Below are 18,391 nucleotides of genomic sequence, written 5' to 3' on the forward strand. Positions count from 1 at the left end.
ACACACTCTACTTAACTGACATTAGTGGTTGACATACCTTCTTAAGCAAACTATTGTTATATCAACTCAGCACAGGAAAGTGTATACGATGAAACCTTGGGTCACTAGTTGAGGGCCTCAACCCCTCTTCTCCACCCCTGTTCATCCAGACTACCGTGGTTGTTTCATTAGTCTAAATGCCTGGCCTATGGGTCCATCAAAACAGAATAGGTTTTGTTATAGAGTGATTGTTTTATCAATGCTCCCAAATATTGATTATGCAAACACAAAATAAATTGGTTAGTGTTCTATATATAAGCTTACAAGTAAGCATTATCTTTGTTGTTCAGGTTATAATTTAAGCTAAATAAACTGAACAATTACTAATTCCCTTAATGATGATATCTGTATTTGCAAATGATGATTTTGCTTAGTTCGTAGATAATTGAGCTCATTATGTCTGTCCACAGTGTATATATTTGATACGTATTGCTTCATTTTGTTTGTTATTTCGTCAAGGAGGTAATCCTCTACCAACATATGGTTACGTATTTTAGAGACCTCTCACTCGCTATCTCCCAGTACGAGAAGAGAAATTTGATCTGAGGAGCCACATAGAATCTACAGGACATAACTTAGGCACCTGTCCATTTGTTGAAGTAAAACCTACTCAATGTAAAGGATATTTACTAAAAATGGGAAGTAAGCTAAAGACTTGGAACAAACGTTGGTTTGTGTTTGACAGAGAAAAGAAATCACTCCTATATTATATGGACAAATCAGAAACGAAGCCCCGTGGTGGCATATACTTTCAATCTATACAGGATGTGTTTGTCGATCATATGAGAAACCTAAAGAGTCCAAATCAGAAGTTCACATTTTGTGTGAAGACCTATGACAAGCCTTACTATCTAGTAGCTAAAACTCCAGAAGCACTTAGCATATGGATAGACGTGATCTTTACTGGTGCCGAGGGTTATCAAGAGTTTTAACCATGACATTTATAATGTATTATGATAATGTCTTTTATGATAATACATTTTATTTTTGCACATTTTGCATTCATTTTTTTAATTTATACCCAATTTATTATGACTATTGGTGTTCATAGCTAATTTTAGAGCCTACAATACCTTGAGACGGTGCTTCGCTTAACATCCAAGGGTATTTATGCAATCATAAATTTTACAAGTGTACAATAATTACTTTCCAACTTTATTTCATAAAATTTACCTCTCCAACTGCCAACAAAATATCTATTATAGTGCAACTGTCACTTGTCTGTAGTGAAAATGATACAAACCAATGCGTCAAAAGATTTAAACAGCATAAGGTACACCTACATGATTTGCACACAATTACACAGTCAGAAGTTGTTTGCTCATTCTTGGGCTTCCAACTATCCGAGAAAAGACAACTATAACAAATCCACAAGATTTACACTGATGTGACGCTTTGAGATTATCGATCTACTTCACCGAATACAATATCCATTGTACCTGCAATCAAGCACATATCAGTAGGTCAATTTTAATGTCTCATCGTGCTGAAGTGCTCACTATAAATAATAATATAGCCTTAATACTAGTCAAAGCCAACTCATTAATTCACCTTGTCTCATTGCACTTAAACATTTTCAAATAGCAGAATTGTTAGGTAGTACCATAGCAGTCTTACCTATCAAAGCCACGATATCAGCCAGCATATGGTTTTTGCCAAGTTTGTCAATACCAGCTAGATGGGCAAATCCTGGAGCCTTTATTTTGCATCTGTACGGTTTACTTGAGCCATCGGATACGAGGTAGACTCCAAACTCTCCCTACAAAGATTGAACATCAGCTATATCCACAGTACATGTCTATATAACTGATAGCGTTCTGAGATAAGTTCTAAGTTTTTGGCTGATTAAAAGTTTGTCATAACAATGGTCAATAACTTATAATACAGGTAATTTGAGCATGATTAAAATTAAAGCTTGATAACTGAAAAAGGCCTCAAGTTTATACTTAATACTTGAAATTTAACTCTCTGTTATTCTATTCTTAAATTCTTCTAACATACACGAAAAACAGAAACACCAGTCATAATAATAGAAAAGGAAAGAGGAGAAGTACTTTTGGAGCCTCAATGGCGGTGTACGTTGAGCCTGGAGGTACACTGTAGCCTTCTGTGAAAAGCTTGAAGTGATGAATCAGTGCCTCCATGGAGTTCTACAACAAAACACCGTATGCCGCATACAAAACTTTCATCTGTACTGGTTTCCTCCTTGTTTAGAATACGGTCAAACTTGAACGAACAAAGTCAATCTGTTCTGATATTTGCATCGTATGTCAAAAGTTCTCATATTTTGGGATAAAGCATTGTATCTTGTTTAATTTGTTTCAAAGTCCAAAAAAACAATAACAACTGTTTCAAGTCATTACATATACCATTAAAACAAATAGAATATGTAAAACTATGTAAAAAGCTTAATGTGACAGCCTAAACTTAATATGAAGATTAAATAAAATGATAATCAGTAAAAATATTTTTATTGTTGCATTACCTTAGAGGCACGTGAACATAAGTGTTGGTTCATTGTACATGTACCTACATGTAAAGTAAGTAATACAAATATGAGACAACTTACTCCAACTTATAATAGAATAGATGTAGTTGAAATTAACTCACATTATATATTTTTATGATCTCGTTGAATTTGCAATGGGTTTTTTACTTGTACTTACAAAGCTGAACTGTTTAGAAAAATTTTAGATGTATGCTGGAAACTACTTCGCGTTCTGAGGCATATACTAGTCTAAATTTTACATAATATGGTGGACAATTCGTATGTAATCAAGAGCGTAAGTCAAAGTTTGACTGAAGCCTGAGTTGAAACCACACTACAATTCATTTGCTCTATCTTACTTGGTCATATTTGAGTTCTAATCCTTTGTGGAGCAGAAGTTAAATTCAAGATCCATGTGTTGAAACTTACAAAGATAACACAAAACAATTATTTTGGATTTGCACCAGTATTCATAGAGCATTCGGAAGGTCTACTACATTAATTAAACTTTGACCTTTTTTGTTACCAAGTGGTCAAATAAATAATAATTGGCTCATAAAATCATGCAGTTCCCTACCTGCTCAGTTATAAGGATTTTTTTCAAGTCAATGATACTTTTTATACAGGTAGACTGATCAATTTCATTATTTTATCATCCCTGTTCTGGCAACGACAAAGCTAAAGGCCAAATACAGTTTTGTCAAAGGGAGATAACTCTATGAGGAGATTTAATACACCACACGGTAAAGGAAATACTTAGAATAGCAGGCTGCAAACTATTCAGTTAGTTACTTTCTTTGAAATAAATTTCAGCACACGTAGACTGGTTTTTAATGGATATGTTATTGTCGTATGAAAAATATAAATAAAACAGGCTTTAATGTTATGTGCATCAACTATTTTCTATTTTTTTCCCAGCGTAAAAATTTATAAAAAAAAGTTTTTACCGATAAGATAGGTTGAGATAACTTCATAACTTCGTTTAGTAGAACAGATGGAAAATGTTTCTTGTTTTTATTTGAAACAAGACTCCAGAAACTGCTAGGTTTTATGCTTGAAGATGCCATGCTGCATCAACATATTCATCTAGCATAAAACTGATATTTAGTAATATTTTAAGCTGAAAGCTACATAACCCTACAGCCTAATTTGACAAGGAGCTTTTGAAAACAGTCTTAGAAAAATGATCACATTTTCATCTAATGATTAACAGAAAAGATGTGACAATCTTGCATGGCAGTGCGGATAGACACTGCAGCTTGTGTCTCAAAAAGGTTAACAAGATAAAAAAGGGAGTCTAGTTCTAATGGCACATAAAGCAAAGAATGAATATAAAATGAATGTGAAAAGACAGACATTATTCTTACTTTCATCTCAGCTCGAGTGGGCGGCACAACCTTGTGGTCATCTGTTTTTATTTCCCCTGCAGGCATTTTGTTCAAGCACTGAAGGATAATATTTAAGCTCTGTCGCATTTCCTCCATTCTGCACAGGTACCTATGCAACATTTCCATAGCCCTCTTTATTTATTTAGTGGCTTATACAACGCAATACTACTTACGGTAGTTTCCTTTGTATGTGAACTAAATTCATACAAAAATGCTTAAGGCAACAATGTAGTCAAACACCTGTCATACGTGTCTCCATTCACACCAATAGGTACTTCAAAGTCGACCTGGTCATAAGCATCATACGGTTGCGCTTTTCTCAGATCCCATTTGATTCCGGAACCTCTCAGCATGACCCCACTACAACGGAATACATGACATCTCCTGCACACGACCAGTGACTTCAAACCTTAGCTACACCCGAAATGTTTAACAGTAGTATGCCAGTAGCTCAGCCTCAAGTGAAGACACTATGATAACTGATATCAGAAGTGATGCTGTTTATGAACCTCTGATTGATATAAGACAGTAAAGCAAGGTTTTATTAATGACAAAAAGTTAGCAGGACTCAATCGGATATAATTCCATGACAAGCTTACAGTACATGGCATTTTCCAACTTTTGAGAAATTCACTTTTAAAAGCTATCAGTAAAAAGTCCCAATCAGCCATTCCATGAAAAATGAAAAACTCTGAATGCATACCTCAACTTCTCTGAGTTTATGAGTAGCTGTTTAAAACTTTACAAGTTAAAGTGGAACAAATCTCATACAGTATTCAAATATCAACCGTACAAAAGTAAGTGTCAATTACGAGGAATTTTGAGCAAAATACTTTCGATTGTGGGCGAAATTGGTTTGAAATCGTTTGCTTAATCAACAAATCTGATAACATAAAAAGGATAGATTTTTTGGCATGTCACCATACTTGTCAAAAAAAGGATACAAATACTTTTAAAACAAATACTTCTCTCATCTAGGTGTTTTAAAATGTCTGTGGTAGGTGTGGTGCTAGTCATCGAACTATTTAAGACGGTCTACTGGTTAAAAGGTAGTTTTATAATGATGAAAAGTGTTTTAGTGATGAATTATTTTTTCCAAACAATCTTGTAATAAGGACTGCTGTGTGGCAGCAGGTCATGTGTCGCATACAATACTTAAGCATTTGTCAGAAACGCTTCTCAACGTCCAGCAATAGTCGCCTAACTTATTCACTTTGACATCAATCAGCATTAAGATGCACTGATACAAGATGGCATCTTGCAGAAAAATGAGTAAGGATATTGCAATGTACAATGATAAAATAATTAAAACTGTAACCAAGTAATAAGTTATGATGAAAATAATTAGTGAAATCCATCCCTGTTTAAATGAACTCACTAAAAAACTTCGCTGTAACATCATAAACATTCAACAGCCATAGATTAACAAATGAATCACCTGAAGCCATAGTTTAGAGCATCCTCAGCGCTAACTATACCTATATCTTTCGTTCTCTGTACCCATATTCTGTTTGAAGTGAGCAAGTCATCTACTTCTTGTATACGTTCATTGTACTTGCTAGCCCAGTCGTATATATCATCCATTAAACCAAGTGGCATATCCTGCAGGTAGCAATTAGAAATGGCATAAAACTGATGACATAATAGTCCACTGACGATATAATAGTCAACTGATTATATAATCGTCGACTGATGATATAATAGTCGTCTGATGATATAATAGTCAACTGATGATACAATAGTCGACTGATGATACAATAGGCGACTGATGATATAATAGTCGACTAATGATACAATAGTCGACTGATGATATAATAGTCGACTGATGATATAATAGTCGACTGATGATATAATCATATACTGATGATATAATAATCAACTGATGATATAATAGTCAACTGATGATACAATAGTCAACTGATGATATAATAGTCAACTGATGATATAATAATCAACTGATGATGTAATAGTCAACTGATGATACAATAATCAACTGATGATATAATAGTCCACTGATTATATAATCGTCGACTGATCATATAATAATCAACTGATGATATAATAGTCAACTGATGATATAATAGTCAACTGATGATATAATAGTCGACTGATGATATAATAGTCGACTGATGATATAATAGTCAACTGATGATAAAATAGTTAACTGATGATATAATAATCAACTGATGATATAATAGTCAACATATGATGTAATAGTCAACTGATAATATAATAGTCAACTGATGATATAATAGTCAACTGATGATACAATAATCAACTGATGATACAATAGTCAACTGATGATATAATAGTCGACTGATGATATAATAGTCGACTGATGATATAATAGTCGACTGATGATATAATAGTCGACTGATGATATAATAGTCGACTGATGATATAATAGTCAACTGATGATATAATAGTTAACTGATGATATAATAATCAACTGATGATATAATAGTCAACTGATGATATAATACTCAGTTGGTGACATTGTTACCATGGAATGACACAAATATTACTATTATCATTACTAATTTATTATACTACACAGTTTGATGTTCTTTGTGAGGAAAATTTATTTCTTACCAGTGAGACGCCTCCAGGTCTGACATATGCTGCATGCATCCTAGCACCCGACACTCTTTCATAGAACTCCATTGTCTAGAATTAAATCCCGACTGAATACAATAGTCTAGATGGCTATAGACAATTCAACAGGTTACGGACAACCGAATTCAATTACCACATATGACTGTGCGACCTGGTTACATATGATCAGGTCATACCACTCTTTACCATCAAGTAACAAGGTGACACCTACCGTACTTTTCGGACTATAAACCGCACCCCCTATGTAAGCCGCATCTGCTTTATTTTCCAAAAATGATAATAAAACAATACATAAGCCGCACCTTCGTATAGGCCACAGAATGTAGGACGGTGCTTTGTAACGCAGCAGCAACTTTGCTGTTTAAAACGAAACAGTGCCTAATGGCACTGTTTCATATTAACCAACGCTTTTTAACCTAGTGTCTAACGGAACAGTACCGTTAGGCATTGTTTCGTATTTCCTTTCACCGCTAGAGGCGCACTAACCGGAGATTCTGGTTAATGCGCCCTAGCGATGAAAGAAAATGCCACAGAATAGCCGCACCCTTATATAAGCCCCATGGCTCAAATCGTCAGAAAAAGTAGCGGCTAATAGTCCGAAAAGTACGGTATTCAGGTTACTTGGCTGCATTTAATCTTGCTTTTGGACTATGTACAAATAAGCCACTGACTGTAGCAAGTTTGATAAAATAGCAGAAAAACATCCAGCAACATGACCACATCTCAGACTGCATGACTATACTATACATTGCAAAGACTAAATAAACACTATACCGGTGGTGACAACCAAACCACAACCATGAACAATACAAACATAAGATACAATCAATGTGCCACATAAACACTAACAAACCTTTTCTCGTTCCTCAAAAAGCCAGAAAAAAGGAGTCATGGCACCAATATCAAGTGCATGTGTACCAATGCCCATTATGTGATTCTGTATCCTAGTTATTTCAGCAAAGAGGGTACGAATAAACTTTGCCCTTGGTGGAACCTCAATATTGAGAAGTTTTTCCACAGCCAGTGAATAGCACTGTTCGTTACACATCATGGACACATAGTCAAGTCTGTCAAAGTAAGGCAGAGCCTGCAAAAAAAAATATCTAAACAGCAAGTTTTGAATAGATTCTTAAAATGAGGTGTGGTCATCGATACTGCATTACACTCCATATTATTCAATGTTACATATTAATCCTCTCCTCTGTCTACAGTGCTCATTACTACGCTGTCTACATTACATATTACTACCCTGGATATTACCTCAAACATACATACCAGCTATATTTATATTGCTCATCATTACATATTACTACCCTGGATATTACCTTATACATACATACCAGCTATATCTATATCGCTCATCATTACATATTACTACCCTGGATATTACCTTATACATACATACCAGCTATATCTATATCACTCATCATTACATATTACTACCCTGGATATTACCTTATACATACATAGCAGCTATATCTATATCGCTCATCATTACATATTACTACCCTGGATATTACCTTATACATACATAGCAGCTATATCTATATCACTCATCATTACATATTACTACCCTGGATATTACCTTATACATACATATCAGCTATATCTATATCGCTCATCATTACATATTACTACCCTGGATATTACCTTATACATACATATCAGCTATATCTATATCGCTCATCATTACATATTACTACCCAGAATACTACTAGATATCCTAAATATTCTCATAACCAACCAATAGCATGGCTAGATAGACCTACAGTGATTGACAAACTATTTGTTCAAAAACAATTATAAACACGAACATTCACTAAATAGTTAGTGTCTATAAAAAAACTACAGCACGGCCGCATCTGCTAAATTACATGAACCAACATATGATCAGACTAAAAAACTAAATGATCAGAACATGCAAGCATTAATGCAACAGTAAGAGAAACGCAATGACCTCATAAGAACTCCAACAATTTTTTCTGTCCATGCTGAAATCGCACAGCAGCAATGCAAAAAAGAGATACACAAAGCAATGCCCGTGCAAAAAAATGTAAATATGAATTCATCTAGTGATACATTTTTTTATTAGAGGTGTTTACAGTTTATGGTCCAACAGCAAGCTACTAGAAATTTTTTTTACCTGCGTGTAGGTCTTGTACTCAATGAGCTTCTCCGTGCCTCTGTGTAGGAGGCCTATATGTGGGTCAGCTCTCACGACTGTCTCTCCATCCAAGGTCAGTAGAAGTCTGAGCACTCCATGAGCAGCTGGATGCTGAGGCCCAAAATTTACTGTTATATTCCTAATTGTCTGCTCTTGTATGTCCAGGACATCAGCTAAAGCATTGACAGCCATTTTAGCCAAATTAGATGGACTATTTCAAGAATAATTAGATGTCAACCTTGCTTCGAATCAATCCACTCTTTTACATAATAGCTCTAATTGCTAGACCATAGCCAGAATGACCATTATTATATAGATTGATGTGTTTTGGCAGCTTATCGAAACCATCGATTAGTCCAAAGCAGCTATCTCAAAAGGTTGAGTGTGTACAGTGTGTACTTGCTATCATGCATCCACAGACTGTGTATTCACAATTGGTAAGCAACAGAATGCAAAATACCACCTATAGAATAAGAGCCTGTTATGAACTACAAACTGGACCTACTGTATAAGCACTACATCCCTATAACAATCATAGCCTTCAAAATAATCTAACTAAAATTTGTATATATACTAGCTGAATGTCCGGCGTTGCACCAGTAATAAAATAATAACCTAATGAACTTGAGTAACTTAAGCTAGCAAATTAAGTTGGTCTAAAACTTTACTATAATAAGAGCCTGTCTGAAGCAAGCTTAATGATCGTTACGCCCAATGATCTCAAGCGCGCTTGCTATAATCGCTTGCTATAATCGATAGTATTCTCCCAAGCTCTGTAAGTGTGCCTATTTTAACTGATGTAATTAGTATGACCACAATTATTTCATTGTATAGCAATGTAGTTCCTTGGTCTCGTGGATAGAATGTCTGCCTGCACACCTGGATGATCCCAAGTTTAACTCCACTGCTTCGCAGTGGAGTTGAACTTGGATTTGTCCTTTTGTCCTCCAGAACAAATACAATTTATATATATATATATACAGTACAAAGATCTATGTATTGGAAGCTCTTCAAGTTTCCAGTAAAACTCAACAGATGGTAAGATATATGTTCTGGTCTTTTATTAATCTTAACACATTGTGCTGTCAAACATATTAGTAGAATATACATGTAAATTGACAGAATAGTTAAGTTATTATAAATTTCAAAGCTTAATAAGAATAAGAAAGTTGGTTTCTACTTACAAAAATTACTGGTCCTTTTAGAGTTTGATTTAATTAAGAAAACTGACCAACAGCTACTTACTAAGATTTGATTATTTTAAAACTGAACAATGTGCATATGTTCCGCTTTTCGTCACACTTTAGCATAGTGTTGCTTCGATACGGACTTCCTATTCAAAGTCTTGATTCGCTGCACACAATAAAGTTCTTATCCAATGAGAATGCTCGCTAGCCTCTAACTCAATCATGTTGCTAGGCGATGAGAACTCCGTCAATTGTAGATATTACTCGTGATAGATGTGGTGACGATCGTACGCTTTGTAATAGGTTACAGTGAACAAACTAAACAAAGCCCATGTTTAACCTCATAAAAAATTCTCCCAATACAATATATATATATAGTATTGGGAGGAGTTTTTAGTTATATTAAAAAGTTAGGAATCTATATATACATATATATATATATATATAGATTCCTAACTTTCTCTGTGTTGAAATATTTCAACACAGCCGGATGAATGAGAAAGTCATAAAACTGACAGTAGCTGAGAAAAAAAGATAAGTATTGCTTTTAAATAATTTATTAGTATATATATATACATATATATATATATATATATACATATATATATATATATATATACATATATATATATATATATACATATATATATATACATATATATATATATAAATATATATATATATATATATATATATATATAAATATATATATATATATATAGATTTGCATGTTAAAATTTCTAAAAGCCTTTCATCATGTCAATGGTGAAAGGTTTCTAGCAATTACTAAGAGCAAAGGTTCCCTGTCTTACTATCTCTATTGACAAGCGTCATGATTTATATGGAACCTAAAAGTATCCATCAATGGTAAACTGATATATAAATATTTCAGTAAAATCTTATTATATTTCTGACTTTCTACAATTTATAGTAAATTAGTTGGTTGAAAATGACATTGAGGGAAATACCAAAGTATGATAATCATGAGTAGGTTGTAGTAGATAGCCTACTGGCAGATACTTTCTGTAAATACATAAAAATTTTAAACCATAATGTTAACTCTAAAAGTTTCATGGCGAGTAAACATACTGTTGAAAGGTGGTGGCTTCCATTTGGAGGTTGTTTCATCTGGGGTCATAAATGGCACTTGAGAGTTCTGCTCATAAAATTTTGCATCCATTAACCATGGAGTGGCTGATACATTTTGTCTGCAAGAGTGAACATGCTAGCTGTGAGAATTCAATACCACATATTACAGCTACAGCCCATAGTAGGCCTAAAGGTACAAGCCTGCCATATATTGTATGTATATCACCAGCTGCAATGTTACCAGTAGGCTAAATATCCCCAACCATTATTACAACCAATAAGAATCTACGAGCACTATTACAACCAATAAAACTACTGAATAAGCTTAAGTTGCAACATTGAGAGTATCAGTGTTATCAGTGTATCATATATTTCGTTTACTCTGACCAAACTATATATATATATTCATGAGCAATCATTATTGTGGTAATCAATAGTCATACTTTACAATATGTTTTCCAAAAGGTACCACAGCAAATAAACTAACAAAAAAGCGGTGTACAACAAAAAAATAAAAAAGAACACAAAGAAACTATAATATAACTAAAAAACTAGTGAATAGTCTAACTAATATAATAATGTTGAAACTGAATGCATAAAATATGTAAAACGCAATCTTGAGGATTGATATGAGTATTGTTTAAACAAAAAGTGGACAAATAATAGCTCTGTGAAAATAGTATGCATATCTATGACAACAAATTTCTAGTTATGAAAACAACGTGTAATATAAAAATGTTAAAATAGGTAAGGCTATATGGTGAATGGTATTATTGGTCTGAGGATAGTAGGTGAAGTTTGAGTTTTGTTTTGGAAGATTGCAGAGGAAGAGTTCTTAAATGAGCGCAGAGGTTATTAAATGAATTTAGCAGGTTACTGTTGAGTTTGTTGTGGTTTATGGCACTAGGTAATTTAAATCTGTTCCAGGTTTTGTGACCTTGGTTTACGGGTTGAAAGCTATAGCTGAGATATTTAGGGCAGTTATCGTGGAGTACTGAATGAGCAGTGAGGCAGGTAAAGTAATGTGATAGCTTAGGTAAAGGAAGAACACCAGTAGTGTTTGTTACTAAGTTGGTAGGTGGTAAGTGATGGTTTTTATGGGGTATGTTTAGGTCTTTGCATATAAGTCGTAAAGCTTTTTTGTAAAATAAATAGTGTGTTGGTATATTTTACAGGTGTTGTAGGGTAAAATACATGTAGGCCATATATAAGATAGAAATGGATAAAATTATAGTAATATAGTATGGCAGTATCAAAGTTCATAAGATGACGAATGTTATAAAATAAACATAGGTTAGATGATATTTTATTTGAAATGAATGAGATGTGGTATAGCCATAATAAAGAGTCGTTGATTATAAAGCCAAGTAGTTTAGAAGTTGATTATCTTGTTAGGGTACTGTCGAATATAGAAATTGTCAGAGGGAAATTTAATGGTGGATTTACTAAGATATAGTGAGATTTCGAAATGTTAAGAGGCATCTGATTCGTCACACACCATTGTTGGATAAGTCTTAGGTCTGAATTTATTTTAGATTGGAGGCATGAAGGGTCAGTTTCAGATATAGAGAATGAGGTATCGTCAGCATAAGCATGAGGTGTGCTGTGGAGTAGTTATTTAAGTAAATCATTTATAAAAAACTTGAAACGGTGTGGATGCAAGAATTGAACCTTGTGGAACGCCAGTAGCTATAGGAAGAGCATCTGAGTATCGTGTTTTGTATATATTAGTTTAGTTAGAATTATTGTCCAAGTAGCATTTATTTTAGTCCAGGATACAAGAGAAACAATACGTCTGTTTTTTAGTAAGCCAAAACCAAGAATGCCGAATGTGAGTAATGAACAAGTATATGCAATCTATACAGGAAATACCTCACTGAGCATGTGTAAGTCATCACCATGGTAACAAGTAAATATATAAGTTTGTAAACTAAAAACTGTTACATCTCCTTTTCCATGGAAATATTAAAGCAAACACAAAATCATTGGTAAGTACAATGGTATGAAATATGATGTGAACATGTAACAATGTCACTGTGTTTGGACTTCTAAGTTGGTTAGAACATCAGATAGTCAGCGTATCGGGAGGGGAGTTTTCTATTCCGGGGAGGCAGAACACGTCTAGGGGTTTGGTCCGGGACACTGCTATCAGAGGCTGGCTCAGATAATGGTAACGAACGTGGAGATTCTGGCGGGTTGTTGGGAATGGGTACAGTGTCGTTTGAGGCTGATAGAGAACTATCTTGGGCTGTTTTTTTTTGCCTGGGTACAAAGATTCTCAGCCTGTTCTGGGAAATGGTCAGCCAGGGTATAACTCTGATTCTGCAGCGCAGGAAGCTGTGATACCCTTATGTCTTTGCGGTTACGTTTTACGGTACAACTACCTGTCGATAAATGGTAACTGCGATCCCCTGCTATGTCAATTATCCGTCCTGGTTTCCACTCACCTGACGCAGCTCTGAAATACACGAACTGTTCTGGTTCGAGGGGAGATTTCTCGCTACCTGCCCGTCTATCGTGATAATACTTATCAGAACTCTTCATACTACCCAACTTGTTTCTAACATGCTCCAAATCATAACTGTTGACTTTGTATCTCTCAGTAGATACTGGCATTGAATCTCTCAACAGCCTACCTTGAAGCAGCTCAGCCGGAGATGGTAGGCCATCACATACTGGTGTATTTCGTATCGTTACCAGACCACCTAACCAATCGGTACCTTCATCTGCACACTTAGCCATCATTGATTTCACTGTACCAATAGTCCTCTCGGATTGACCATTACTTGATGGACGCAGAGGTGAACTTGTTTGATGTGATATTTTCAACTCAGTACAGAATCTCTTGAACTCATCACTAGAAAACTGAGGACCGTTGTCCGATACAATAACATCTGCCTGACCGAAATCAGTGAATATCTCTCTCAAGCACTTGATAACGACACCACTACTTGTACTCTTAGGCAAATGTTTCACTACAGGCCACTTTGACAAATAGTCAACTAACAGAAGATAATCACTTCCATTCAGATGAAACAAATCTACACCGATCATCTCAAATGGCGTGTTGGAAATAGAAAAAAGCATTAATGGCTCCTTCTTTTGACAGCCTTCCGACTTGAGGCACGCCTGACAAGACTGACATTTGTCCTTTATGCGACGCCTGAGACCAGGCCAGAACACAGACTGCATAGCTTTCTGTAGAGTCTTCGTGACCCCTTGATGAGCCATATGCAGCTGGTTCAACACATCATTCCTCAACTGTGTAGGAATGACCAATCTCTCACCATAGAACAACAATCCATCCAGTTCACAGAGATGATTACGCAGATTCCAGAAAGCCAGACCACGAGCACCAAACGACTTTTTGTGTGTGGGCCAACCATTCCTTACATACTCTAGCACTACCTGCAACTCTTCATCCTGAGAAGTAGCGTTTTGATACTTGTCCATAACTCCATCACTACGAATTACAACAGAACACACAGATCTGAGAGGATCTACACCCAGGTCATCATAGCTGTTCGCGCCCTCTGGACATGATCGACTTAATGTGTCTGCCAGGACCATATATTGACCAGGCTTGTACAACAGCTCTATAGAATAGCCCAGCAGTTTTATCCGCATGGCAGCTAACCTTGGAGATAATTGATTGATATCCTTAGACATAAGACCAATCAGAGGGAGATGGTCAGTCTCAACAACCACTCGTTTCTGACCAAGGCAGTAATATTTGAATCTCTCACAAGCGAAGACCACTGCAAGCAACTCCTTCTCAATCTGACTATACCTTGATTGACATTCTGTCAAGGACTTACCAGCAAACTCGATGGGTTTACCATCTTCTAGTACTACAGAGCCGATACTGTGCGATGATGCGTCAGTACTCAGGGTCACCTCGCCTCCTGAGTAATATGCCAGAGGAGGGGCATGTATAATCAGGCTCCTGAGCTTTTCAAATGCCTGAATGTGGGCCTCCTCCCAGATGAACTGCACATTCTTTTTACACAGATCTCGGAGAGGCTTAGCATGCTCACTCAGATTTGGAATGAACTTAGCAAGATAGTTAACAAAGCCAAGATACCTCTGAACACCTTGCTTATCAACCGGAGCAACCATATCCTTGATAGCCTCGACTTTTGAATGACTAGGTTTTATACCCTCAGCTGTTAACTCATGACCAAGATATGACACAGAATCCTTACAAATCACAGTCTTATCAGGATTCAAAGTCAACCCAATCTCTCGACACCTCTGTAGGAATTGTCTCAGAAACTTGTCATGCAGCTCTTTCGATGGAGCGTAGATGACAACATCATCTACATAGACCTTCACGAATGGCATATCGGCGAAACTGTCAACCATTCTCTGGTGAAATATCTCTGTGGCGTTACAGATACCCATACCAAGTCTTACAAATCTGAACTTCCCAAATGGAGTGACAAAACTCAATAGCTTAGAGGACTGCTCATCAAGCGGAATCTGATAGAATGAAGATTTGACATCTGTAGTGGTGAAATATTTCGAGCCAGACATACTTGAAAATATCTCAGTGGTGGTCGGTATTGCACATTGAGCTCTTACCAGTTGTGTATTCAAGTACTGCGGATCTAACACTAGCCGTAACTCACCATTAGGTTTATTCACCAGTACCAGTGGTGATAGCCACTCTGTTGGTGATATATCCTTTACTATCACACCCTCACCTAGTAGTTTATCTAGCTCTCGTTTTAGTTGTTGTTTGAGTCGGTGGGGTACAACACGAGGAGGTGCAGCCCTTGGTTTAGCATCATGTTTGAGTTCTAAAGTAACTGGTTCACCCACCTTTCCTAGACCAGTGAAAACATCAGAGAACTCGCCACCTAGCACTTCATTCACTTGGTCAACAACTTTAACATTAGACAACAATCCTAGATCTTTGATAGCCGGCATGCCCAATAATGTTTGATTATCATCATCGGTGACATAAAATTTGACCAGTGCGGTTTTACCATCTTGTAGCTGCACATCTAGTTTTACTCTACCAACTACAGTGATCTCTTTGTTACCGTACCCAGTTAGCTTAGTATTGGTTCTAGTAACTTTCTTTCCTCCTAGTTTAGTGAAGAGGGAAATGGCCATAGTACTAACTTGGGCACCAGTATCGACCTTTGTTCTCACTTCATGATCTAGAATGTTTACTGTCAGTAGCCACTTGTTCTCATGAAGGACACCATTAGTTCTGACATCAGCCATATCCAGTGTGTGCAAGTTGAACGTCATGTCATCATCTGAGCTAACGTCACCATCACCCGCTTGTAGAAATGACACTCTCTGAGTTGTAGCATTACTCTTCTTCAGACAAGTACACTTTTTTTTTAAATGCCCTCGTAAGTGACAACCGTTACATGTCTTATTATAAGCAGGGCATCTACCTTTGACATGATCATAGCCACAGAATGAACAATCTGTGATCATGTGATTAGCTGCTGCATTATTCTGGCTTTGCGGTGTATAGTTTCTAGGCTTATATGGATACGAGCCTACTGGTTGTACTGAACGAACACCATCTAGTTCAGCCTTTTGGTTCCTTGCGATTACTTCCTTAGTACGCATTTGCTGCTTTATCTGCTCAAGCGTTATGTCTGCACGTAACTGTAGCTCACGACTCAACTCCTTATCCTTTATACCTGCCAAAAGTCGAGTGCGTAACATATCCTGTCGGTGTCTATCATCCCAATTGCTACATTTCACAGCCAGTTCATGCACGTTCCTTATGAATTCCTCATTACTCTCATCAGGAAGTTGAACTCGGGAACCCAGCAGCACTGCGTAATGCAAGTGATTATCACGAGGAGTGAAGTAATTATCCAAAGCTTCCACAGTTCTATCAAACAACGTACGATCTGCGTCCTCAGCTGCAATACCGGCATCTGGATTAGCCACACGGGGAGGGCGCACAGTCAGCTGACCATATATACTCTCCGCCTCCTCGCCCATACAGTACAGCAGCATGTCTACCTGACGCTGAGCATTCCTTTCATTCAGTCCAGAAGCACTGCGATATCTCAAAAATCTCCTCTTCCATTCCGGCCAGCTCTGCGGTGCAGAAAAATCCATCTCTTTCGGAGCAGACACCTTGAAGTCACCCATAATGTTGTTGAATAAGACACCAAACCAGACTAACACCAAAAGTCAGTCACAATTCAGCACAAACACGCTGAAAAACAACGGGCCTATTCAAACTCCAACAATCTCACTTCAAGTAGTATTCAGTCCAGCTATACATCCAACAAAGCAATGTTCGTCGCCTACGACGCCATATCGTGTTTTGTATATATTAGTTTAGTTAGAATTATTGTCCAAGTAGCATTTATTTTAGTCCAGGATACAAGAGAAACAATACGTCTGTTTTTTAGTAAGCCAAAACCAAGAATGCCGGATGTGAGTAATGAACAAGTATATGCAATCTATACAGGAAATACCTCACTGAGCATGTGTATGTCATCACCATGGTAACAAGTAAATATATAAGTTTGTAAACTAAAAACTGTTACACTGAGCAAATATTTTTTTCCACGCATTGGTGCCGTCCATTCAAATATGACCTGATCCACCTGATGGTGTCAAGAAATTTACCAGTTATTCCTATGTTGTTCCTATTCCAGTTATTGCTATTTTTGAAATAAGTATATTATGATTAACCATGTCAAAAGCTTCTTGAAAGTCAAAAGAAATAATGAATACGGTATTTTTGTTTTTGACCATGTTTGACCGAGTGGAGTAAAGATGATGAATGGTAGTGATGCAGTTTTGAAATGTTTTTTTTTCAAGTTTACAACTATATCTTGAATTAAACAAACTTTGTTTAAAAAAACAGTTATTGACATTTACAGCTTGTTAGCGCATGTTATGCAAATATGAATGGCAATATTTGTTAATGACTAATGCGGAGCAGACAAATGGCGGCGTGAGGTGTATAAAAACTTACATAAATTATTAAAAATTCGTTTTGATTATAAATTTCAGCTTTCCCAAAAGCATTGTTAAAAAACTTGTCATAACGAAGTCTTATGGCAACGAGCGCTCAACCTCATCAGAGGTAACTAAGAGGTAAATCATATCACAGTAACACAGATGTAAACATTCGTGTAGTCGTCAACAACTAAACGACGTTTTGAAATTTTCTAATATACATAGAAATTACATACGTTTGGTGAAATTGCAAACGAGCAAATGAAGAAAAGGATGCATGTGACACTTCTGGAGACTTATTTAATATTTTATTGAACGTGTTGCCAGCTAATTGCAGCAAACTTTTTCCAGTCATCTTTCTGCCGACACTTTCCACGAACAAACAAATACCTTCGTTAACGTAGGTAATCATTTCACGCGAAGAGATCAAAGGAGGAATTATGGACGGTTGGGCGACAGTCAATAG

General features: G+C 36.2%; 2 protein-coding genes across 2 annotated transcripts in view; one reads left to right on the forward strand and one right to left on the reverse strand.

Moving 5' to 3' along the window:
* LOC137394272 (pleckstrin homology-like domain family B member 1) overlaps positions 1-1,232 on the forward strand; it is a 46,206-nt gene extending 44,974 nt beyond the window's left edge. The window contains exon 17 of the mRNA XM_068081017.1: positions 537-1,232. Coding sequence (XP_067937118.1) covers positions 537-971 — 435 coding nt within the window. The 3' untranslated portion in view covers positions 972-1,232. The remainder of the gene's footprint in view (positions 1-536) is intronic.
* Positions 1,174-18,321, reverse strand: LOC137394344 (NADH-ubiquinone oxidoreductase 49 kDa subunit-like). The gene is made up of 11 exons (XM_068081082.1): positions 18,162-18,321; positions 10,972-11,090; positions 8,675-8,868; positions 7,385-7,618; positions 6,508-6,582; positions 5,354-5,517; positions 4,156-4,275; positions 3,895-4,024; positions 2,094-2,189; positions 1,657-1,798; positions 1,174-1,478 (listed from the first exon to the last, which is right to left on the reverse strand). The coding sequence occupies exons 1-11, from the start codon at positions 18,278-18,280 to the stop codon at positions 1,441-1,443; spliced, it is 1,431 nt and encodes a 476-aa protein (XP_067937183.1). The 5' UTR covers positions 18,281-18,321; the 3' UTR covers positions 1,174-1,440.
* Between the last annotated feature and the right edge of the window lie 70 nt (positions 18,322-18,391).

The sequence above is a fragment of the Watersipora subatra genome, chromosome 1 (assembly GCF_963576615.1).
Source record: "Watersipora subatra chromosome 1, tzWatSuba1.1, whole genome shotgun sequence".
NCBI classification, from domain to species: domain Eukaryota; kingdom Metazoa; phylum Bryozoa; class Gymnolaemata; order Cheilostomatida; family Watersiporidae; genus Watersipora; species Watersipora subatra.

What these genes read in the sequence shown, in the direction of transcription:
- LOC137394344 (XM_068081082.1), bottom strand. Translation starts at nt 18,280, where the DNA reads ATGACTGGAAAAAGTTTGCTGCAATTAGCTGGCAACACGTTCAATAAA. An exon ending in GAAGCCACCACCTTTCAACA is followed by an intron (nt 8,869 to 10,971) that starts GTATGTTTACTC and finishes TCAATGCTTTAG; the next exon opens with CTGATGTCCTGGACATACAA. An exon ending in CCGCCATTGAGGCTCCAAAA is followed by an intron (nt 1,799 to 2,093) that starts GTACTTCTCCTC and finishes CAATCTTTGTAG; the next exon opens with GGAGAGTTTGGAGTCTACCT.